This window comes from Aristolochia californica, unplaced genomic scaffold (assembly GCF_029961685.1).
Source record: "Aristolochia californica isolate CCGP_79_NKW_82.1479 unplaced genomic scaffold, dmAriCali1.0.hap1 SCAF_3, whole genome shotgun sequence".
In the NCBI taxonomy this organism is placed as follows: domain Eukaryota; kingdom Viridiplantae; phylum Streptophyta; class Magnoliopsida; order Piperales; family Aristolochiaceae; genus Aristolochia; species Aristolochia californica.
The window spans coordinates 41,059,849-41,085,670 of record NW_027181992.1 but is presented as its reverse complement, the minus strand read 5'-3'; the positions used below and the strand labels follow the sequence as shown (position 1 = coordinate 41,085,670).

General features: G+C 39.2%; 1 protein-coding gene across 1 annotated transcript; it reads left to right on the top strand.

The window, feature by feature from the left end:
- The first annotated feature begins 536 nt into the window (after nt 1-536).
- On the top strand, nt 537-3,366 carry LOC137958986 (heavy metal-associated isoprenylated plant protein 33-like). The gene is made up of 3 exons (XM_068806228.1): nt 537-942; nt 1,048-1,123; nt 1,704-3,366. Exons 1-3 carry the CDS (start codon nt 904-906, stop codon nt 2,990-2,992), a joined length of 1,404 nt encoding a protein of 467 aa, XP_068662329.1. The 5' UTR covers nt 537-903; the 3' UTR covers nt 2,993-3,366.
- The last annotated feature ends 22,456 nt before the right edge of the window (nt 3,367-25,822 follow it).

The following is a 25,822-nucleotide window of genomic DNA, read 5'->3' as shown; positions in this document are numbered from 1 at the left end:
ATCTTTTTTTATTATTATGGCCATATTTTGAGTTAAAAAAATCAAATTTTCAAAATTGAAAGTTGTTCTACAAGTTCATATTAGGTTATACAACCAAGAGTTGGTGGATACCAAACACATAAAATAATGCTACACATGGGCTTGAGAACTTCAAATTCGAGTTTTACCACAAATAGGGAAGATGAAAATCAGTTTTGACCGGTTAGGATTAATCGAAGTAAAATGTTGGAAGAAAATAAAAAATGGTCAGGGGTTTCAGCATTTAACGGAGGTCATTTAGTGGCATTTACTGTAAGCGTGAATTTGGTTCTGACTCATTTAATGGCTTCTCTCTCTTTGCTCTTATTTTATTGTTTATCATCATTAATTGATAACTAATACTCTCCCGAGTCCCCACTTAAGATGATGCTTCAAGCCGGCTTTCTCTCTTAAGCCAAGCCGACTGCAGAGAGGCCTTTCCTTGGCCTAATTAAAAAGAAAGGGGAAAAAGAGAAAATAACCCAAGTACATAAATAAAGGGCAAAAGGTCCAAGCCAGAGCTGCCTCTCTGTCTCTTCTCTCCTCCTCCTTCTCACTCTCTCTTTCCCAGAACGAAACGCATTCCAGAAACGGTAGACTGGCGTTTTAATGTCTACCCACCACTGCTCCCTCTCTATTTCTGGACCCAATAAACTACACCTGTAGACCCTCGTGTTTATATTTTCCTCCTTTTCATCCCACACCTTGTCTTTCTCTTTGGTTGGAGGAAACCCACCAAGAAGAAAGATCTCTCTCGGATATTTTTTTCCTCTCCTGTCATTCAGTCCCTTCTCTTCTCTCTTCCGTTTCTGACTCTCGCTCAGATCTCTTGGCATTTGATCTCTTTCTTGTCTCAGCTTCTGGGCCTCTTCTTCGGTGGACGGAATGAGTAAAGAAGAGGACGTTAAGTTTTTGAAGATCCAGGTACTCTTTTACTTTTCCTTTTTCATTAACTCAAAATCACATTTTTTCGCTGCCTCTTTTTTCTGTTTTTTCGCAAGTGACTGGAGCTTGTTCTTCGATTTGCAGACCTGCGTTCTTAAAGTGAATATACACTGTGATGGATGCAAGCAGAAGGTGAAGAAACTGCTCCAGAAAATAGACGGTATCTCCTCGTTTCATTTCTATTTTTCGCTCTCCTGTTTTCATTTCTTCAAATGACTGTCGTCGGTGTACGGGCTTTAATATCTGCGGAGGAACTTTGGAATTTTAAGTCCCTGTTTTTCTTCCTTGACGTAATGGATTTAGAAATGGGCTTTGGTTTTTTTTTTTTTTTTTTTTCCTTCGATTGTATTCGTTCGCGTGGAAAAAAAGATTCAGTATTTAATTAAAATTCTACCTTTTTGGAAGTCAGATCTGCTTCTCTATCAAAAGATTCTCATATATGCAAGAATTTTACTGGGTAAATTTATGTTTTTTACTCGAGATATTACTGTTTTCTTTTCCTCGGCTACTAGTTTTTGGACAAATTGGTTGGCGAGTCGTTGTTTTTTGCACTTTTTGAAGCCGTGCTAATTTTTTTCTGTTCTCTTCTGGAGTTTTAACTTCAAGGTCATCAATTTTCTCATCCAAGGATTTTCCCCTGCGGAGGTCTTGAAATGGTCTATGCCTTTCAGCAATGCCAATGGGTAGTTTTCAGCCTTTCGTCATCTCACAGATACTCTTTTTGGTGGCACCGTCTTTAGGTGTCTACACGACCTCAATAGATGCAGAACAGGGGAAGGTGACAGTTTCAGGCAATGTTGATCCAGCCACTCTCATAAAGAAGCTCGCAAAATCCGGCAAACATGCAGAGCCATGGTCTTCCGGAAAGGGTGGCAACAACAACAGCAACAACAACTTCAACAACATCAATCAGCTGAGCAAACAGTTTCAGAATATGCAAATCGATAACAAAGGCCAAAAGGATGCTAAATCTCAAAAGGGCAGTAAGGACCAAAAGGTCCCCATGCAGCCACTGCCTCAACAGCTGCAACAGATGAAAGGGTTGAAAGATATGAAGCTTCCTCAATTGATGGACATGAAACCTCCTTTCAGGGACCCGAAATCAGTCAAGTTCAATTTGCCAGAAGATGAATATTTAAGCGATGAGTTTGATGACTTTGATGATGAGGACTTTGATGATGAATTTGACGATGACTTTGATGAAGAGGAGGAATTGATGAAGTTGAAAGACAAAATGAAGCCTATGAATGGCCCTGGTCCGGGTATGCCTCTCATGAATCCCCATGCCATGCTTCCTGTAAATGAAAAGAAAGGCGGTGGCGGTGGAAATGGTCATGGCAATAAGCCCGTGCAAGTGCCTATTAAGGGTGGAAACAACAACGACAGTAAGAATGGTAACGGCGGAAAGAAAGGAGGAGGAAATCAGCAGCCGCACCAGAATCCTAATCAAAACCAGAACCAAAATCAGAACCAAGGGGGAGGCGGTGGCAAAAACGGCGGTAAAAATGGAGGCACCAATAACAAGAACCCCCCCACCGCGCCCAATGGTGGCGGCGGTGGCGCCGCCGCCGCCGGGAACAATAATCTTCAAGGTGGTGGTAAGAAGGGCGGTGGGCCACCGAAAGATATGGGTCAAGGGTTTCACGAGATGGATTTAAGGGGTGGAGCAGCACCAATGCCCGAAATGGTCCACGGAAATATGCCTCCCCAACAGAATATTCGGGCCGTTCAAGGATTGCCGATGAACGCGGGTGCGTACTTCCAGGGTGCAGGGCCGGAGATAATGGCGGGAAACCCCTATCACCAGCAGTACTTGGCGGCAATGATGCAGCAGCAGCAGCAGCAGCAGTTGCAGCAGCAGCAGCTAAGACAGAATGGAGGGGAGCGGTTTCAGCCGATGACGTATGCTCGGCCACCACCGGCGGTGGCCTACGCGCCGTACATGCCCGCTCAATACCACCCGGCGGCGACCCCGGAGTACGCCCACTTCTTCAGTGACGAGAACACCAGCAGCTGTTCCGTGATGTGATCGGAATATTCCCCCCATCCGTTAGTGTTGCTTTAGGGTGTGTTGGGGTTTGTTTTAGAACGATGGCCAGGTGATTAAGGAGAGAGAAAAAGGTGGGGTTTATGCAAAATCTGTGGTTTATACTTGGAAAATGAGTTATTTTTAGCTTCTTTTTTTCCCTTCTGAAGTTAAATAGATAATATTATATATATATATATATATAGGAATATAGATCTATTAAAAAGGTTAGGATGGGTTCTTCGTATGACTCTTACAAGATGTGAAGACAATGTAACGAGGCTACAGAGCTTTTTCTTAGCTCTTTTTTATCTTATGTGTCAATATGTGTTTATAAGTTGGAAATAAGAAATGGCAACAAATGCTCTCTTTTTTCTAACTCATCCTTTGCTCTTTTCTTAGCTCTTCATTGCATTATACCTCAAACGCTTCAGCATTTTTTGAGAATTTCTAATGTCTCCATCAAATGATACAATCCAATTCAAGTGGTCATCGCCCACCTCGGGTTTATCCACTAGGACCCAGCTTATGTTCAACATCCTGTGGGTCCAACCCTACCCAATTCATGATTCCGTTATTTTTAAATGTACTCGTATATCCTAAAGTCAAAGGCATAGGTGAATGAATGAATGAATGGATGAATGAATGTTGATTGAGTGCGGCAGTGGCGCGAGTGGGGGTTCGAGTGGGGGTTGAGAGACCGAGGAACGAGGGAGGGAGCAGCTTGGAACATAAGACGGAATCACATTTAGTTTTAGTTGTCCAAAGCAACTGGGGGCATCCAGCCTCCAGGAGGTGTGAGCGAGTGGTTGGTTACACACGCGGCGGAATGGTCCAAAAGAGTTTGACAATCACATGGGAGTGCATAGGGTTGAGCGCGGATGTTTTTAGGCGCAAAACCACATAAACCTAACAGCCTTTCATTATTCATTTCTAACTTTTCCATAATTCCGACCCCTTGTTGGGGAGAAAATCCTGGGAATTGCTGAAAAGAATGAGCTTTAGTTTAATCAAAGAGGAGAAGAGGACGAAAGCAAAGCAAAGAAAAGAAGATTTGATGAAGGAAGCAGGCGTTGCCCCTCACTTGTTACTAGAATCATGACAATCATGACATTCCTTCCATTCCACTCTTTGCTTTTCTTTCTTCCCCTCCTCTCCCTTTTCCCTTTTGTCTCTCTGTCTTCAGATTTCGATCTCCACGGGCCCTAGCACCTGTAACCCGGCACCGGAGGAGATGGTGGCGCAGCCCTTTAAACTCAATTTAACTTTCAGTGCGCCAATCGCCACTCGTCCCTCGTGACTGTCAGTCTGGCGGAAGAGTGAATAATGGATGTTTGTCGCTACGAAAGTGATTGATTAACCACACACATTTCGCGTCGCATCCAGTCACAATTCCTTCTATGCCATTTATTCGCCTGTGACAAAACAGAGTAATGCATACGTCACTATTCACGTCCGTGGGTCCACTTAAATCATCTTATTCGAATCTTTGATAATATAGCCGTTCATTTTTTCTGGGACCCAGTAATGGCTGTTCATGTTATGTCCCATCGATTTCCACCAATGATTGTGGCCTATTCATTTTCTCTCTCTCCCGCCCATTCGTTCAAATTTTCCCTCGATCACGGTAAATCGGTACTCTTGTTTTTTTATTTTTTCTCGGTGTCTTGTAAATGGAAGAGTAGCGGAGGGGTAGTTTTGGAAATATAGAAAAAACCTTGGATAGAGATCCAAAAATTAGAAAAAAGGACAAAAGCCTGACCCACCAGTTCCGAGTTTGGTATTCCCCAGCAGAGACACCATGTGCCCGGACCCGGCCGGACTCGCTAAAGTGCAAGACCGCTTTAATTGTCCATGGTTAGGGTAGGAGACGACAGTGACTCTGAGAGGACGCGTCGCAGAAAAAACAAAATAAAATTAACACTCGATTAGTCGATTCCTAGTTTCGTACCCGAATCGTCATATATTACGAAAATGCCCTGATGTTTGTACACACGGGGCCCACCACTAGTGTCTCTTTTCACCAATCAAACCCCCCTTGACAATAAGAAAAAGAGAATGCGCGGGAGTGAACAGTTGTCACTACACTTAAATATACAAACAATAAATAGTGTTTTTCCACTTTGGTTTTGACTAAGATTTTGAAATCTTTCCTCTCTCATGGTCTTGGGATTCTCGTGTCACCACTACTACCACTTCTTTCTCGTTTCAACCACTACATTCAATTAGTGTGTTTTCTCTTATGTTTCAGTGTGTTTACTGTGACAAATTGAAGCTACTATTCTTTTCTTATTGCATGGTCTTTGCCTGAATTAGGCTTTATTATATTAATTAAAATGAGACCTGTTCATGTGGATATTAATAAAGTTTCAGAAGCATATCTGAGCTGATATATATTTGTACGGAAAAGTTGAGAGGTTCCAAACTTTTAGAAAGACTTGACAAGGGGGCACTGTGGTTATTTCACTCAAGGGGAAGTGGACAAATCAATTAGTGGCCGCAGCAGGTAAGCACAGTACAGGCCCAATCTCTCAACTTGATGCTACAAATTATAAAAGGATTTGTCCTCATACACAGCCTTTCCCTATATCACCTAACCTTTAGTGCACGTCCCCGTCATCTTATCTAATCGTTCGATCACTTCAATTTCCTTTGCTTTCTATGGTTGGAACGCCATTAAAACGGGGGTTCTGTTTTTATAAGTGGCCTTCGTCAACTCCATTTTCGAGCATAAATAATAATACCTCGACCATTAGGTAACACTGGAGTACTCGCAGCTTTCTGGCAAATGCTGGGTGACCTTCATCAAAGCTGATAACAGAAGTGCCACTCGCTGGATGCTCCTTTAGCAGGAAAAAAAAAAAAAAAAAACAATTAAAGCTTTAGGAAAGAACAGGCAAAGAAGAAGAAGGCCAAGACTAATTCCAGAAGCATGGAATCAGCCTTTCTTCTCTTTCGTTAGTTCAGTAATCCCATGATTCATCGTGAAGCTACACTGCTGTTGCAGTGTTGTTGTTGTTGTTTTTTTTTTCCTTCTATCGAAGACATTTTTACAGTGAAAACGCATTATTGAAAGAGAAAAGCGTAGAGGAAGAAAATTGTACTCATTCTATGGTCGAATGATATAGAATAAGTGGGTTTTAGCCGCATGATGGGTTATTGTTATTTGTTAAACGAATCATTTGGCAGGTCCTAGGAAGGTCCCCAGAAAAAAAAACTATTCTAAAACACTATCTAGATAAGCATGTGAGTGTAGCAATCATGGACGAGGATAACGTCGATCTTTGTCTGTAGAAAAAATAAAAACAGGGAATGGACACAATCCTCTGTTCCTTCACATGGCCAATGGGACAAGTTCATTCATTTCTTATTTGAGCAGATTGATACATCTCATCGATTAGATTAGTCTAATGTACTTCACGAACTTATTCTTGACGGAGATGGTGCGGAAGGCTTCTTGGATGGTGCTCTCGATCATGACTGCACACCCTATATTTCATTAAAAAAAGAGCAGATTAGTCGTCTCGTATCTAAGTACATTGTACGGAGGATTTCTGGTGTTGCGATACCACAACGTTTCATATCTTCTTTGTTTGGAGTTCTGTACTAGGGTGCAAGAATCAAGACTGTATTATATTTTTGAGTTCTTCCACTTAACGGTGATGTTTATAAACTCGGTGTTTCTCTTAAATGATTCCTTTATGGTGAATGGCTAGTTTTTTTTCTCGAGGGAGAGACTTATGGGTGTTCTTCGCGATGAAGTAACCCTTGGGTAGTTTTTAAGAGTAGAGAGGAGGAAGAATTGTATTGTATTCAGCTGAAGATTTGGAGTCATTTTGGTGACTTTTTACAGCTGCTCTGCCTTTACTACCTGTCATTCTTTCAAGCGAGAGCTATAACACTTTGATTAACACTTTGGATCCTCTCCCTCTTCTCTTTATTGCAGGATCACACCCCCTAGACCTTGACTCTCCTGACTGAGAGTTTAGACAACTAAACCCCTTGTGAGGGGACATGGATTGGATGGCTTCGGAGCTTTTCCAATTATGTAATTTTCAGTTGCAAACAAAACCACTGCTGTAGATGGCAAGCGGAGCTGCTTCGATTATTTCCATTGATTTCAGTTCTCAAACTAAAAACAAGTCGAGCGGGAAGGAATCGAGACGAAGCGGTCGAGAACAGGAAACTAAGTCAAGGAATCTCTGGCAAACCCTCAGTCAAGCCAGTACAAATCAAAGAAATTGAGATTTTATTTTTGCCGCAAAGGTTGAGAGAGCCGAGTCCCGCAGTTCGAAACTGTTTCCTGTTTGTATCAGGCACAAGTGATTGTTTAATGGGAATCACATGGATGAGAGCGATAGGAGAGTATATTTTCAACAGGAAACTGGAAAGGCAGCAACCAGTGTAAATGTTGGGTTTCCGTGAAGAATGAGCAACAAAAAATCGAAAAAGTGTTTCGACAAAAGACTAATTGGATTGGAGTTTGGAAGAGAGTAAGAAATAGCTACCAGGCATGTGAGACCGAGTGGGGGAGTTGGGCTAACGTGCTACTCTACTCTCTTGAGGAAATTCTGCGCGCTGCTCTTTGACCTTCAGTGCCTTTTAACCCAGTTATTAATTTCTCACTGCTCCACCACGTTCGTGTTTTTGCGGTCAAACTAGTACAGTCCAGTGGAGTCGGGATCTCGGGTGAACTGAACAAGACCTGCAATCTCTGAATTTCTGCGAGTCCTCTAGCTAAGCCTTGTGATACGCAGCACAGTCAAAGTGAAGACTATTTACAAGAGCCCTAACAAATTTTATTTTATCCAGTTATTTATATGCTAACTTGATTATCCTACGCCCTTAGACTTGTATGAGAATGCCTTGCCCCATTTTTTTTTCTTTATAATAGAAAGAATTAGAAAATTAAAAAATTGTAATTTATGTAATATGAAGAAGTACCGAAGAAGATGAATGAGATGTAAATGTAAGAGTAAGACCTGGTGGTACTAGCAGGCTCATAAATGTCCTTCGTAAATGTACCAGAGATGAACAATGTCATCTTTTTTCAGACTTATCTAATGAGGTCCGCAATTGTCCTTCTTCGGATTTAATACTTAATCCGGTCTCTTTTATTGTTTTAATTACCCAGATTTAGGATATTTTAAAGAACGAGAATCCTCTCTTGTAACAGCGGTCCTCCTCATAAATGGAACAAGGATCTCAGGTTTTATAAACTGACAGCGCCTATTCATTTATCTGCTTGAATTTTGGTAAATTTTCAGTCCATGATTAAGAAAAGATTCATACGGAGACAAACAAGAGAAGCTTTCCATGTGATCCAAGCGGTCAATTTGGAGCTCAACTCATCTGCTTGGCCGCATTTTCACCGACTAATGGATCGTATCAGCAAGGACAAATCCCCTGATGTCACGAACAATCTGTCCCGTATGAACCGACGGCCGCTGCCCCCATTGTCTCCGACCACCGGAACAATTATTGAAGACAAATTCAGTATGCTTCCATTTTTTTTTCTGAGTTATTTCCGAGTTTCCATCCAGTTGCAGTTCCAGTTCCAGTTCCTCTTCCTCCACCCACAAGGAACACTTGTAGCTGACAACACTTAATGAATCCCCTTCTCTCCCTCGTTATCTCTCCCTCGTCGTTTTATCTTTGTCGAAGCAGGGTTAGGTTCCTGCACATGTCAAATCTTAACGACTTGGTTAAGGCTTGTTAATGAAGTCCGTGTAATAATAATCTGAAACGGAAACGGGACGGTAACCGAGTGAATGAGATTAGTTTTTGTTCATTATGGGGGAGTCATTGTACTTCTTGTAGGTCCCACCAAAAACTGAAATAATAAGTAATTGTCTTGGAAAAGAAATTAGAAGATAAAAGAGAAGTTGGAGAGCCGAACGAAGCCGGGAAGCCGAGGGAAGAAAGGCGGAAAGAAAAGACAGAGACGGTGGCTTTCATTAACGGCGCTGTCTGTCCTCTCAACGGAATCTTATAGTAACGTGGACCCACCAACTCCTTACACGCCCCATTATTACAGTCAGTTACGGGCGAGACAGCGCGCGCAATTCCTCGGCTAACTTAGACCGTCGACGTGTGCACGATCTAAGTGCGTGGAACGAATGGTTGGGGCCGGGTCACGCAAGGATCGCGTCATGCGGCTGCAGAAGTGTCAGAGCTTGCTTGGCGCCGTCTTGGTCAACCCAACCCCACAGCCCCGGTAAAAACATTAAAAAAGGGGGAACTAAACAAAGAGTTACTGAAGTACCCTCACCGTCTTCTTATATTACAATTCAAAGCTTAAAACTGTCAGTCTGTCACATTGAGCACCTACAGGCATATGGCGAAACATGTGAGCATGGTTGGAGTTTAGGTGTAACGCCCCCATAGCAGTCATCTCTTCTCCGGTTTTCCCACTAGTCACTTCATTACCCGCTCATGGGAAGAGACAAAACGTATATGCCGTATGCATTCGACTTGAAAAATGGGTAACGTCTACCAGCTCACATGCTGCTTGCCGGTATTTTATTAGTACATTCCAACATCACATGGATGGGATAAGATAAGTCCAATGTAAACACTCTATCCAGCTACTACATAGCACAAGAGATTCTTTATAGATCTATATATAAATACCTTACTTTACATCAATGAAGATATGTGAATTATTTTCCCTTTCTTCATCTTCTATATGGTATCATAGCCCATCTTCTATATGGTATCATAGCCGGAATCAACCATCTCTTCTCCTTTTCCATCACTAAAAATCATCAAAGCTCGCCGAAGCCATCGCCTTCTAGCTCGCCATTGCTAGAAATTGTCATCGTAACAGAACCTCAAAGGACGTCTGAAGCCGTTGCAGTTGTCGTTGTCGTTGTTATTTCTTGTATTGGTATTTTTTCATTCTTTTTTTCTGTCTAACTTCAATTACTGTAAACCTTTTGTCGAGACTGATGCTCGCCGCCGTTTCCGTTGCAACCGTCAGTTGCTCGCTGACACCACCTAGAGTCCCCTACCCCCGACGTTGTCTCGACAAGAACAAGCCAAATAGACCTAAGTTTAGGGGAAATTTTATTTTCTCCCTGTGCACGAAGCTTTTTGGTATTAAAGTTTGTGCGAGCTCACATGTGCAAATTTCGTACGTGTGAGCAAAAAAAACCTTGCTTCTTGAAGCCCCGACTTCTTGTCTTACTCATGGCTTCTAAAGAGACTCAATGCACTATTCCTAATGCCCATGATCCAACCAAACTTCTTACGGTACTCAACATCCACAATTCTATCAAACTCACATCCATTAACTATCTTTGTTGGAAGCTTCAGATGGAAGCCATTCTTATTGGTTATGATCTATACAAGTTCGTTGATGGTTCATATCCTAGTCCCTTACCCACAAAGATCGTTAATAATCTCGCCGCTCCCAATCCCAAATACCATACATGACTTCGTCAGTACGAGCTGATATTTGGTGCTCTAGTTGGTTCTCTCATGTCATCCCTCATTCCGTTTATCACTCAATCAAGGACCTCTCATGAAGTTTGTAACACTTATGCATGACCCTCGTACGATCACATCAAGCAGATCAAGGAACATCTCAAGCATGATACTAAGGGAACTCAATTTATTATGGATTATGTGTATTTTATTAAAACATGTGTTAATAAACTTGCGGCCCTAGGAACACCTATGGATGCATAAGATTTCACTGAGAAAAATTTAGATGGACTTGACGATGATTACAAACCACTCGATATTATCAATGGTCATGACACACCAATTTAGTTTAAGAACTACATGAAAAACTCATCAACAAGGAATTCTAACTATGTGTTCATCAAGCTGACTCCTCTCCCCTTCCAACTTCAGCAAATACAGCCAATTCTCATGCCAATTTTGGTAAGTCAGGTAATCATCATCAACGACAACTTGGGGCATCCTCCTACCACCCACCGACAGATCCAATTTATGGTCTCACCAACACCGTCACACAGAATGGTTGATATCAATCTCAATCCTACCTTGGTCATTACTAGTGTTATCGAAAAAAAGGACACACCATTCCACAACGCCCTGTCTTTTGTCAGATGCAACCACACTTGCCACAACCCCAAGCTCCTCACCAATATCTTCACTGACAACCTCGCCCGTCGGTACCATGGTAACAACAAGTTCATCTTGCAACCATCAACTCTTCTACTAGTTTTGCTTGGCTTCTGGATATTGAAGCATCGCACCATGTTACCACAAACTTGATCAATCTCTCTTTCCACACTCCTTATGGTGACATTAACAATATTGTGATTGGTGATGGGATGGGTTTCCCTATTACTCATACTGGTTACAAATCTCTTTCTACAACCTCATGTCAAATTTCCTTATATAATGTTCTTTGTGTTCCTACCATGCAAAAGAATTTTTTTTCCATTTCTCAGTTTTGCCAAGTTAACAATTTTTCCATTGAATTTTTACCTACTTCTTTTCGTGTGGAGGATCTTTGCATGGGGGCAATACTTTTCCAAGGTCAAACTAAGGATGGTGTGTATGAATGGCCATCATCCTCAATCAAGTCATCACCAATAATCACTTTTTCCAGTGTCAAAAATATTTCGTCTGCATGGCATCATCGCTTAGGTCATCCATCGTCTACCATTCTAAAGCACATAGTGTCCACTTTTTAGTTCGATTTATTGCATCCTCTAAATTTTAACTTCAATTGCAATTCTTATTGAAGCAATAAGAGTCACAAGTTACCATACTCACTCTCTTCTCTTGTGACTTCTTCCCCTCAATATTATTTTTTCAGATGTATGGACATTTCCCATTACTTCTATTGATGATTTCAAATATTATGTTATTTTTTTCGATCACTTTATGAAATATATTTAGTTTTACCCTCTCAAAAGAAAATTCCATGTGTTTGATATATTTGTCCTTTTTAAATCTCTTGTTGAAAATTTCTTTGGTAAACGGATAAAAAACATTATATTTTGATAATTGGGGGGGTGAACACAATGAGTATTCTGAACGACGACATCGTCAAATTGTCGAAATGGGCTTGTCTCTCCTTTATCATGCAGTCCATATCATTATCTTACTAGTCATATGCATTTTCCACAACTATATATCTCATCAAATGTTTACCTACTCACACAATCTTATGTCCCCATATGCCAAATGTTTTGGCACCCCTCCCAACTACTCTAAACTTCGTAATTTTGGTGTTCTCTGTTATTCGTGGCTCAAGTTATACTCCTCCCACAAGTTGACTCTCATTCATCCCCTCGTGTCTTTCTTAGGTACTCTACCACTCAAAGCGCCTTGCAATGTTTTGAGCCCACCACCTCTCGTATTTATAAGACACGTCATGTTAAATTTGTTGAGTTAATCTTTCCCTTCACTACACATCAATCTCACCTAAATAGTCCTTCATTTGATACATTATCCCATTGGTGTTCCTCTATGTCTCACTTCCAGTTATCAGCACATCGACCACATATTTGATCCATACACCCTCTGCAAGCTCAAGTCAAGACCTCGCACCTAACCCCAAAGCTAATGTCTAGGCTTGATTGCTTGAACGTGCTTTGTATTGTATGAAACTTAGGGTATGTTTGGAACCCCTAAAAAAGAAAAGAAAATAAAATGATAATTTGATCATTATTATTTTCAAAATAGTTAATAAAAATGAAATAATGATTAAATTCTCTTTTTTACTTATTGTTTTTGGGACTAATAATGGTCAAATTCTTATTTTCTTTTCTTTTCTTTTCCATGGAAACAAACCCTTAGGGATTATTCATATGGACCCATTGCACTTTAATCTCCTTGGATGTACTTTTATGCCAACATAGACTTAGTATTATAGTGTCCACTCTAGGAAATGCTCGATTCTTATTTCTAGGTAGAAATTGATTTCATGCATTAGTGCTCTTTCATTTCTAAAAGTGGATTGGTGCTCTTGCATTAGATAGGGTCATTGCCTTCCCCTTATTAGTCAATAGAGATATGAATATTGGGTGAGGGGAGAGAAAGGATCATATAGTACATAAAAATTTATTTTTTATATTATAAATTTTTATATAAATTTAATTATTTTACAGTATAAAATTTAATATGTTTTCTATAAATATTAAAGTGAAAAATATTATACTAATAACACCATAAGTTTTTAATAAATTTTTAATTTTTTATATATTGTTATTACTACTACTATTATTATTATACATGTTTAACTGTTTATATATTTTAAATATTATTTATTATTTATAATTTTCTTGGTTATATTTGTTACTTATAAAAGTTTATTATTCTTTCATGATATATTATGTTTTTTTAATAGTGTTGGGTGACTTTAATTTCGTTTCATGTATCAAGGATATAACTACAAGAAAGTAGACCTTTTTGTGAAGAACATTTTTATCGGAAAAAGTTTGCTTCTTGTTGCACAAAATTTTCACTACTAAATGTTTTTTCAAAGAAAAAACATAGTTCATTGGAAAAGAAAATGTACAACATAAATCAACAAAAGGAATTTTTTTCTAAAGAAATCATTAATGACAAAATTTTCGTTGCAAACTCTCCATATCATTATGAACAATTTGTTGTTAAATATCTTTTCTATAGTTAATGTGGTTTAGTCATTAAAAATATGTATAAAAACGATAATTTTTCATAGTTTGATGAAGATTTAACGACGAAGTTTCATTGTTAATGATATTTTTAACTGAAAAATTAATTAAATATTTTTTTTTCAAAATTTCCTGATTTCCCTTGTCGAATAAATTATAATGTTGTTGTCCAATTAAGAGAATTTAAAAATAAAATTTAGCAACAACATTGTACAAAAGAAATAATAATATTAAAATAAATTTTACATAGTAATGTAAAAATTACTTTAAAATGTATAAATTAAAAAGTGAAGAATCATGAAGTTGAAGCGTGTGAAAGGTAACCCCTTTAGGAGGGGGAGTTTGACGAGCACAACTTGCCAATAAGAATGCAATCTTTTGCTTTAGATTCATTAGCTTATTACTAGATGGATGAGTGGTCTCTTGGTTAAAGGTTTTCGAATGCCCATCCTTCAATAGATTTGAAGTATATAATTTTTATTAATTATATAAAATAAATTAAAAGATGAAAACAAATAAATATACTTGCTATATAATTTGTTAGGTCAAGTCTTCAAATCATCATCTCCACAGTTTTAATGATAACAAAATGGATAGTTTGGAAGTGTGCTATAAACGGTTCTATTAGTTTATTTAAATATAAGTATTCCAACACATTTAAACGGTTTATGCATGTGTTTTGACCTAAGAAATGGAAGATTTAAGTAGCCAAGTCAAGACCCTGACGCTATAGTTGGACGAGAGTTATTCTTTATGGAGAAGTCAAATAATCCTATGGAGCATGTAGGTAAAAATTCGAAATTATGAAAATTACTACTGTGTCAATTCGATGGTCAATGGGTCGACCAGATCAACAACAATACCTTCATGGGTCTAAATTGAGTCGACTCGATGAGCATCTTGTCAATCTGATTTTTCAATGGTCTAAAAACAACTAGTTGATCTCTTAGCTTTATAATTACCCAATAGTGCAATTTTTATGTATGAATGAAGATAAATGATCACATAACAACCACTACAAGAAAATTCAGATTTGGTGGTGGAATTACAGACAAAAATACTTTGCTGGTAATAAGAGTATCTTTCTAATTAAGTTATACTTATAGTAATTTTAACACTTTACTATTCTTATGGTTATTATTTTATACTAGATACAATTTATTATTTTTCTAGAATAAAATATTAAAATTGCATAGATTTATGAACTATAATTTTAAAGATGAAAATTTCAAAATAAAACATAAACTTCACCTTAAGTTAAAATAAATTTGAAAATAAAATAATATCATATGTTAAAGGTGACATGCCACAATACGTGCATGATATGAGGGTTGTTGGTTCACAAACACTCCTACCTCTTCCATGGTCACCTGAACCACCTTGACCTGAATCTCTTCTAGTGTTTCCACTTCCTCTTCCTTGAGAAAATATGGCAGAATTTTCTTTTGATATAGGCCAAAAATTTGATATCTTTGTTGGAATTCTAAGCATGATAACACAAATATCATCAAAAGAAGGCTTAGTAGAGGAGCTAAGGACTTGTGACTTTACAACATCAAGATATGATTTCAAGTTTGCAAGACAAATGGCTAAAACAAATACTTTTCTTTGTTTTTTGTAATACTTTTTTGAGAACACACCTTTTTATTCTTCCAAAGATGTTCCTCTGGGACTCTCAAACAACTCTGAAACCTATTGTGCCACTTGATGTGGATCTTCTTCAACCTCCTTGTTGAAGAGAGATATGGAAGGCTTTTAATCTCACAGTAAGAAATCTCACAAAGCCTGAATTAATATGGTTGAGTCTTACAGAAGTAGGTCTCACTGAAGAGTCTCAGTTTAAAGGTGTTTTAATTATGTTATTTATGTTCAATTGTTTAATTATGTTAGGACTTATCTTTAACTATTAAACTTTGGGTGTAATTGGGACAATGGTAGTTTAATTGTAATTGGACCCTAATACTTTCCTCTATTATAAATAGGGGTTCATGTACTCATATTACAACAAGTCAATGAAGTTTTCCTCTTTTCCAGAAATTCAATATGGTATCAGTGCAGGTTATGTGAGTTAACTTGGTTAACTCTTAGAGATAATGTGATCATTTTCTGATCTATCATTTCTAGTAGTTTAGGTTCGTATTCATATTTTTTTCTACTCTTTTTAGTTCCAATATCCCTTGTTTTATTGGTGTTTGTACCTCCATACTGAGATTTTCATATCGCAAATTATACATTGACGGAAAGATATCTGAGTCTACTTTCCAACACAAAAAGAATTTTGGAAATCTGAATTTTATAAAAAGAGAAATCGATATTTGAAGCACCAAAGGCCAGATTACAAGATAAGTTCAAGAAGCAGTAGAAAACTTCTACTTTCTAGCGATCTTATGGCATCAAGAACGAGACTTTATAGGTAGAAATATATATCCAAAGAAATATGTATGTCTTTTTTCTTACAAATTCAACCAATTCTACATCTGAGTTTTCTAGAGGGAGATATCGAACTTGGAAGAGTTAATGGTCATGCTGGCCAAAGAAGAAATAGTACTTCGTTCTGCCATATTACAAATTTAAAAATCTATCAGATTCTTCATCTCAAAAGAAGTATATTTTATGAAAAGAAGATATACTTGGTTAAGTTTATTAAGTTTTACCATTATAGTCTCTCCTAGTTTTCCAAAAAAAAAAGGCCACTTTGGAAGTATGAGTGTTGCATAGTCGCTTCCTTCAAGTTAAAGTTGTTTTTCTTAAGTATTTCTTCAGTTTATCATCTTGTATTTTTATCACTTCAGAGAAATGCCTAGTCCTACTACTTAAAAAGTTTAGGAGTGTGCCCAACATCCAGCTTGAGTCAAGTCTCTTATTCGTCACCCAAGAGGTAATTTGTGTTTGAGCTACACTTAAAAAGTGAGTCATCTCTTTTTTAAGCCCTAAAGTTGGCTTAGTTTTTCGCCTTTAAAATTGAGTGGAGTGTGTTTCAGACTATGACCATTTTGATTGGTGTATGGATCTTTATCGTATGGCTAGGAGTGATTTTTTCTCCCATATTGTGTTTTGTCCAAGCTGGGTCTTTATGTCTTTTTTATCCCTAGCTTGAGGGGGAGAAGTAGAAGAAGAAGTACAAGAAAGAGGTATTTTGTTCCACATGTTGTGGTACTTTTTATGTGACCAAAATCTTCAAGAAAGGGGGAGCACAAAAGATGAAGTTTTTGCATCTATGAAGAATTTTTTGCTGCAAAGAAAATTGAAGACCAATAATCCTTTTTCATTGCAAGTAGAAGTTATAAACTCTAGTTTGAGGGCTAGTGTTGAAGAGAAGATATGGAAAACTCTTACATGATTCCCACAGTAAAAAGTCTCAAAGAGCCATAATTAATATGGTAGAGTCTACACGAGTCTCACAAAAGTAGGTCTCATAGAAGAGTCTCAGTTTAAATGTATTTTAGTTATGTGTCTTCTATTTATATTCAATTGTTTAATTATGCTAGGACTTATCTTTAAGTGTTGGACTTTAGGTGTAAATGGGACAAGGGTAGTTTAATTGTAATTAGACTCTACTACTTTCCTCTATTATAAATAGAGGCTTATGTACTTAGATTACAACAAGTCAATGAATTTTTTCTGTTTTCTAGAAATTCAACACTCCTGAAGCAACGATCGATACCACTCTTGTGAAGTTTATGGATCACTCCGAGCTATGCCCATCTTTACCTATCATCTTTGGTCCACAATTTGATGCTATGCCATGGATCTATGAAAGGACCTTAGGACTTGCACTAGGCCCTCCACTTCTCATCCTATATCAAATTTTGTTTCTCACCATCGATTGTCTTCTCCTTGTTGTCAATTTCTTGCATCCATCTCCTCTTTATCTGTCCCATATTCATATTAGGAGGCTCTAAGACATCCAGGATGGAAGACAACAATGGAAGAAGAAATTAATGCTTTATATGAGAACCAGACATGTTCCGCTTCCTTATGCAAAGAAACCCATGGGTTGTAAATAGGTTTTGACCATCAAGAGCATCCTGATGGTTCCATGACTTGCCTTAAAGCCGATCTTGTCTCCACAGGCTACACATAGCTCTATGGAGTTGATTATGAGGAAACCTTCTCCTTGGTGGACAAGTTAAATTCGGTACTATTCCTATTATCACATGCTGCAAATTCTTCTTGGTCAATTGATGTAAAATTTAATTACATCGGCTTTTATACCTCGCAAGCGTATGAATCGTTCATGTAATTTAGCGGGAAGCGAGGGTCATATCCACAGGGAGAACTGAATTTTGTGTATTCTTCAGTCAAATAGTCTAACCAAATATGATCAATTAATATGAACTAAACACTAATTATATCCTAAATTATCAAGCAATTATCTGGTTAACTACTTGCACAACAGGAAACGTTAACTCTGGATTTTACGGTGATTCATACCTCTCTCGAGCGCCACGTAACCACGGATCTGATTTCTCAATCCTTGCGTCTAGACCCTCTCGGGCGCATAGAGTGAAAGACAGAAATCGGATTAAAATACCAAAATCCAACCTAAATTATATTCCTACCCTAACTAGCTAATTTAATCAAATATCCGGAAAACAAATATTCAATAAACATTCAAAACCTAAGTTCAAACTATATAAAAAATGAAATTCCAAAATGACGAATTACTCCCCTTCTCCTTCCTCTCGCTCGGGCAGCAACTCGTTCTCACGAGTGCTGCAATTTCCCGAAATTAATGGCTTCGGGTAGCAAGAATGAGTGGCCGGAGGTAGAGACGACGCCAGCGACGAAGGTTAGAAGCCGACGGACGGAGGTAACGTCCGGCGAAGAACGAAAAAGAGCTGAAGTTCTCTAACCGGCTCTCTCGAGTCTCGGTCGGAGTCGGAATAGCTCTGGGAATGGTCGGAAATACGTAATCGACGCCGGAGGATGGTCGGAATGCGGAATTGGTACTGGAGAAGCCCTCTCGGATCACCTCTCGGCCTGGCAAGCGGAAACTAGCACTGTCGAATTCACCTCGATGGAGACTCTCTTGAGCTCTCCTCGGGTTTGTTCTCGGTTGCTGGACGGCGGTGGACGGCGGTGGACGACGGTGGCGCGGCGAAAGACAGTGGCGCGGCGAACGGCGGTGGGAAACTCCTCTTGGGTCTTCCCCTGTTTTCGGTGCTCTGTTTTGGTCGACGCCCTCTGTTTTCTCTTGATGCTCCCCCCTCCCCCTCGACGCTCGTCCTTTCTTTTAATACCATCTTATTTGTTTTAAAACGATTTGCCCTAAAAATCACCTCCATTTCACTAAAGGCATTTTGGTAAATATCTCCTTCTCCACCAAAATTCTCCTGAAATTCCATAATTGAATCTATAAAAAGCATTTCAGGAAGAAATAAACCTTAAAAACAATGAAATATAATTCAGGAGAGAAAAATATGTAATATCGACAGTGATTAATGTCAAATTCAATAAATGCTCATTTCATTTGAAAATCGATAAATAACCACCTATAACACAATTATAAAGGTTATTCTATTATAATTAACCTAGTACTCATGTCAGAATATGGCATCTATCACACCCCCAAACCTAAATCTTTGCTAGTCCCTAGCAAAACAACAATCGAACCAAAATTAAGCCTAGGAAAACAAAATGCCACTTTCGTAGGGAGCACGATTGCATTTAGCGCATGCAACAAGCCGTTAAACCCTTACTCTGCAGTAGTGGACGAGTTATGTCTCGTGAGGCTTTGCATGGAATTTACCCACAAAATTCATCTAAATCAATAATATAAAAATAAAAACTGAAGAAAATTTACTCCTCATTAGCATATGACTAACACTTAGTATCGTAAAATATCTGAAAATCATATGAGATCTTGCGCAATTTGAAAACCTGTGTAAAATATAGCCTATTATCAATCCAAATACACTCATTGTTACTCCACCTGAACCAATGTGACCCATAAGCTATTACTTCAACAGAACAAAGAGGCAACAAATAATAATAAAATCCTGGCCACATCACAATTAAGAGAAAATAGTAGAGTAAGCCTGTTGTCTGACAATCTCACAAAAGAAATAGACCAATTTCAATCTTGACTTGCAACTTCTTTCAAATTACAAATCATCATCAAAGTTAAGGAAACTCATTGCTTCCAGATTTAAAACCATTTTACGCTATTACCAGCGCACTTTTGCTATTACCAGCGTAATTTTTGTTTCACTGAATACTTTTGGTATTACCACCATTTTGTATTCGTCTTCGCTGCACATGCACTTATTTTTAAGTAACCGACTGTTCCGGTGCATGTCCCTGGGTTTGCCCAGGTTGTTTCTGAAGTTATCTGTCTTTTGTAAGCAAGAGCATTTCCATTTGCATTCATACATTACAACAAGGAATTTCACTGAGGTATAAAAAGGAATGAGTTCAAACAGGCATACAAGACTATTCAGACTAACATAGATCAACACTAGATTTACATATTCTCTTGTGCAACTAAGTTCCAAGTCTAATGCAATAGTAAGTTATCCCACTGAATTCTCATGGATCACAATAAATGATATCAGATTTCTATTAGGCATATTCTACACAGTTTTACGAAAAATTTTGAAACACATTTGAGCAACTTATTTTAACTCTACTAATGTTAATCACATACTAAGAGGAGTAATTTGAAAACCACGAACAGAAATCAAAAGAAAATTATTGCTAAGACATAAAAGAGTCGTTTCCTCTCCCCAAACCTAAACCTGACATTGTCCTCAATGGGGAAAAGTTAAAACACCAGAACGACTACAAAAAAGAATAACAACTTAGCTAGTTATACTCCAGCAGGGTGAGGGTTAAGCTCCCTCAGGGCTCCAAAATCCATAAGTGGGACCATATGTGTTTGGTCATCAACAATAATACCGAAAAGTCAATAAAGACCCCCAGGAATGATACATAGTCTCCCTCGAAGAAGGTTTACTCGTATCAGCCGTACCCGTAGGTAATCATCCGTAGATGAAACTGCTATCCCACATCACACTTTGAAGAAATCTCCGTGTGACTGGCCACTGAAGGCAGCAGGAATCATGCGCTAAACACAAGTCCTTAAGTTACTCACCATAAGGTTTTCATTCAATACTTCAAGATCGAACTGGACAATCCCAATATGGTTGTTTGAGTACAGACCTCTCAAACTAGGGACCAAAAGTCTGGTCATCGACTACTGGAACCATTTATGCTCTCAGCCGGCAAGAGAGTACCCCGAGTCCATGATGGGGCCGACATCACCGAGGGACCTCCAATCAATCAAGACCAGAGTATACCTAAGGTTATCCCAAATATGAATGAATAAACCAAAAAAAATAAAAATAAAACTGTAATGTACAAAGGGATAGAAACGTGGGGATTGCCCACAATGTGCTAAGTTTATAGTCGTAAGCCAGACTCTGACACATTCAAGATGAAATGACAGGTTCCTCCAAGAAAATCACCATCACCTCCTTCGGTGTGGGGACATTCTCAAGATAAGGTTTGAGCCTTTGACCGTTAACTTTGAAGACCGACCCGTCTCCGTGATTGCGGATCTCAATAGCGCCATGAGGAAACACCTGTGTGACTTCAAATGGACCGAGCCACCTGGATCTTAGCTTCCCTGGAAACAAATGCAATCGTGAGTTATAAAGTAAATCGTGAGTTATGAAGTAAAACATTCTACCCAACAGTAAAAGACTAGCGAAAAATAGATTTATCATGTAAAAGCTTTGTTCGCTCCTTATACAGTTTGGCATTCTCATAAGCATCATGACGTATCTCCTCCAACTCATTCAATTGCAATTTTCTCTCCTCACCCGCTTGAGTTAAATCGAAATTCAAAGCCTTAATGGCCCAATAAGCTCTATGCTCAAGCTCAACAGGTAGATGACATACTTTGCTGAACACTAGGAGAAATGGAGACAACCCAGTAGGAGTCTTATAAGCGGTTCGATAGGCCCATAAAGCATCGTCCAATCGAGTGGACCAATCTTTCCTATCAAAGCGAACCGACTTCTCCAAAATCCGTTTGATCTCCCTATTAGAGATTTCCACTTGACCACAAGTTTGCGGGTGGTATGGAGTGGACACCCGATGAGTGATAGAATATTTCTTCAATAAGGTCTCAAATGCTCTGTTACAAAAATGAGATCCCCCATCACTGATGATCGCTCTCGGGGTACCAAACCGATTAAAGATATTTTCTTTTAAAAACTTTACCACCACTTTGTGATCATTTGTCTTACATGATATAGCTTCAATCCATTTAGAGACATATTCAACAGCAACAAGGATGTATTGATAGCCGAACGAGACAGGAAAAAGACCCATGAAATCAATACCCCACACATCAAACAATTCAACAATAAGAATGGGGTTAAGAGGCATCATGTTCTTCCTAGAAAAACAACCAGTTCGTTGGCATTTATCATACACCTGACAAAACTCATCGGCATCTCTAAATAATGAAGGCCAATAGAAACCACATTGCAAGACTTTAGCTACGGTCTTTCTAGCACCAAAATGTCCACCACATGCGTGGGAATGACAAAATTCAAGAATGTTGGCAAAGTCTTGCTCATGTACACAATGCCTAATGACTTGATCAGAACACACCTTGAACAAATAAGGGTCATCCCAAAAAAAATGTTTGATTTGGGAAAAGAATTTCAACCGATCTTCTTTACTCCAATAATCAGGAATCTTATGAGTTACAAGATAGTTGACTATGTCAACAAACCAAGGCAACTGGGATACTTGGATAAGTTGTTCATCAGGGAAGGAATCATTTAAAGGAAGGAATCCTTCCTGAGGTGCTACACAAATCCTAGATAGATGATCAGCAACAACATTCTCACAACCCTTCTTATCTCGAATCTCAAGGTCAAATTCTTGCAATTGCAAGATCCATCTAATCAAGTGAGGTTTAGTGTCCTTGATGGATAATAAGTACTTCGAAGCAGAATGATCAGTGAACACTATAACCTTTGACCCTAACAGATATGATCTGAATTTGTTCAAGGCAAACACAACAGCTAGCAACTCCTTCTCAGTGGTAGTGTAATTCAATTGAGCATCATGAAGAGTGCGGCTAGCATACTGAATGACACAGGGAATTTTATCCGTCTTTTGCCCCAAAACAGCCCCCAATGCATAATCAGAGGCATCACACATCTATTCAAAAGGAAAAGACCAAGTAGGGGGTTGGACAATGGGTGCAGTGGGCAAACATTTCTTCAGTGTCTCAAAAGCATGAATACAGGCATCATCAAAGGCAAAAGCAACATCTTGAGCAAGCAAATTCGTCAAAGGACGAGAAATTTTGCTAAAGTCTTTAATGAAACGCCTATAGAACCCAACATGGCCAAGGAAAGAATGCACCCCCTTCACAGAAGTAGGTGGTGGCAGATTGGCAATTAGGTCAACCTTGACTTTGTCCACTTCAACACCCCGCTCAGACACTACATGTCCTAAAACAATTCCTTCTTTCACCATGAAGTGGCATTTCTCCCAATTCAAGACTAGATTGGACTTAATGCAACGGGACAATACGAGTGAAAGATTGTGCAAACATATATCAAAACTAGAGCCAAACACAGAAAAGTCATCCATAAAGACCTCTAAAAAGTCACCAATCATGTCGGAAAAGATACTCATCATGCACCGTTGGAAAGTGGCGAGCGCATTGCATAAACCAAAAGGCATGCGTCTGTAAGCATAGGTGCCAAACAGACATGTGAATGTGGTCTTTTCCTGGTCTTCTGGAGCAATGGGAATTTGATTGTAGCCGGAGTATCCATCTAAGAAGCAATAAAAATTATGGCCAGCCAATCGCTCTAGTACCTGATCAATGAAAGGTAGTGGGAAGTGATCCTTCCTAGTGGTGGAATTAAGTTTTCTATAGTCAATGCAGACACGCCACTTGGTGGTAGTTCTTGTGGGAATCAATTCACCACTTTCATTTTTCATTATCGTTATCCCCCCTTTCTTAGGGACAACTTGAATTGGACTCACCCAGGTGCTATCGAAAATAGGGTAAATGATTCCTGTCACAAGCAACCTGATGACTTCTTCTGTCATAACCTCCAGCATATGGGGATTTAACCTACGTTGCATCTCACGTGAGGCTTTAGTCCCCTCCTCCAAATGAATACGATGCATGCATATGGAGGGGCTAATCCCTTTTAAGGCATCAAGAGTCCACCCCAATGCCTCTCTGTGTGCTTGTAAAACTTCAGTCAATTGTTCCTCCTGGTCAGTACTCAAATAAGAGGAAATAATGACTGGTAATGAGTTCATGGGCCCCAAGAACGCATACTTCAACGTGGGATGAAGTGGCTTAAGATCTAGCTTGGAAGTTTCAAGAGGTTTGTCCAAGTCAAGATGAAGATCCTGTGGATGATCAGTTGTGATAACCTCATAAGCTTCCTCCAACAGAGGTACATAATTGAGTAAAGAATCAACCTCTCGAAAATATGTTTCCTCATCAAAATAGTCCATGTCTAAAGATGTTATGCAAGACTCAAAAGATTCAAGAGTGGATTCATCATCAAGCATAACAATTTCTATCTTAAATGCAGGACTCAGATCATCAGACTCAAGTGGGTGGTGCCCGACATTAAATACATTCAATGAGACCTTAAAATTTCCAAAAGACAACTCCAACTCACCACTTTTACAATGAATGATAGCATTAGATATGGCTAAGAAGGGACGTCCTAGGATGACAGGAATTTGGTTGGTCACATTGACTACTGGTTCTGTATCAAGAACAATGAAATCAACCGGGAACAGAAATTTGTCCACTTTTATCAAAACATCTTCAACTATTCCTCGTGGTATCTTGACAGAACGGTCAGCTTGTTGAAGTGTGATGGGAGTAGGCTTCAATTACCCCAAACCTAATTGCTGGTACACAAAGAAAGGAAGCAAATTCACACTTGCCCCTAAGTCAAGAAGAGCTCTCTGGATGGTATGTTCACCAATGACACATGAAATTGTGGGACATCCAGGATCTTTAACTTTAGGAGGAGTGTTGTGCTTCAGAATTGAGCTTACATTCTCAGTAAGAAAGTCCTTTTTGTTATCATATTGTTTTCTCTTATGTGTACAAAGGTCTTTCAAAAATCGGGCATAGGCAGGGACTTGCCTAATAGCATCAAGAAGTGGAATGTTAATGTGAACCTTACTAAACAGTTCCAACGTTTCATGCATGCTATCTCCTTTCCTAGGTGGGCCCGATAACCTCTGCGGATAAGGAGCTAGTGGGACTTGGTTAGGGATATGCTTGGCTGTTGGTGGAGAACTTGGAGGTTCTTCACCCAATGATGTGTCCCCATTGTCATCCTTTGACTCCTTAGACTTAGTGATCCCTACCCCATTGTTCAACTCACGACCACTCCTAAGGGTGGTTATGGCTTTGGCTTGCTCATGGTGGGGTTTGGAACTCAACCCACTCTCATGTGTGCTTTTGGGGTTAGGAATGGTTTGACTTGGGAGTCTATTTTGTGCTTGTTCACTCATGTGGCTGGCCAACTGACTCACTTGCATTTCAAGTTTAGCAATGGAGGACTGTGTATTCTGCATGAATAATTGAAGTGTATCCTCAAGTGAAGGTTTTTGTAGAATCAATGGTTGTTGAGTGAAGTGTGGGCGCGGAGCTTGGGGTTGAGTAAACCCTGGAGGACCCCCAACATGTGGGCCCTTGGACCATGAGAAATTTGGGTGACTAGCCCAACCCAGATTATATGTTTCCAAAAAAGGATCATTCCGATTTGGTCTATGAAAATTCTGGACTGCATTCAAGTCCTCAATGAGCTCTAGGTAGGATGAACTAGATGGACACATTTGTGTGGGATGAGATGAACCAGAGCATATGGCACAGACAGTAGATGGGTTAGGAGCAGGTGAACTCTTGGACACCATAAGGGCATCAATTTTTCTAGTCAACCCCTCAATCTTGGCCATGAGCATGGGTGTTTCACTAACGTCGTAGAGACCCCCTCTTGTGGCTTCGTGGGATTTCCTATCAACATTAAATGATGAGCCCCATTGCTGAGATTGATCACTCAACGTTTCAAAGAAGTCCCACGCCTCACTAGCACTCTTACCCATCAAACTTCCACCACTCGTCGCATCTACCATGGATCTAACCTGGGGTGTAAGACCTTGATAAAAGTATTGCACTAAATGCCATTTCTCA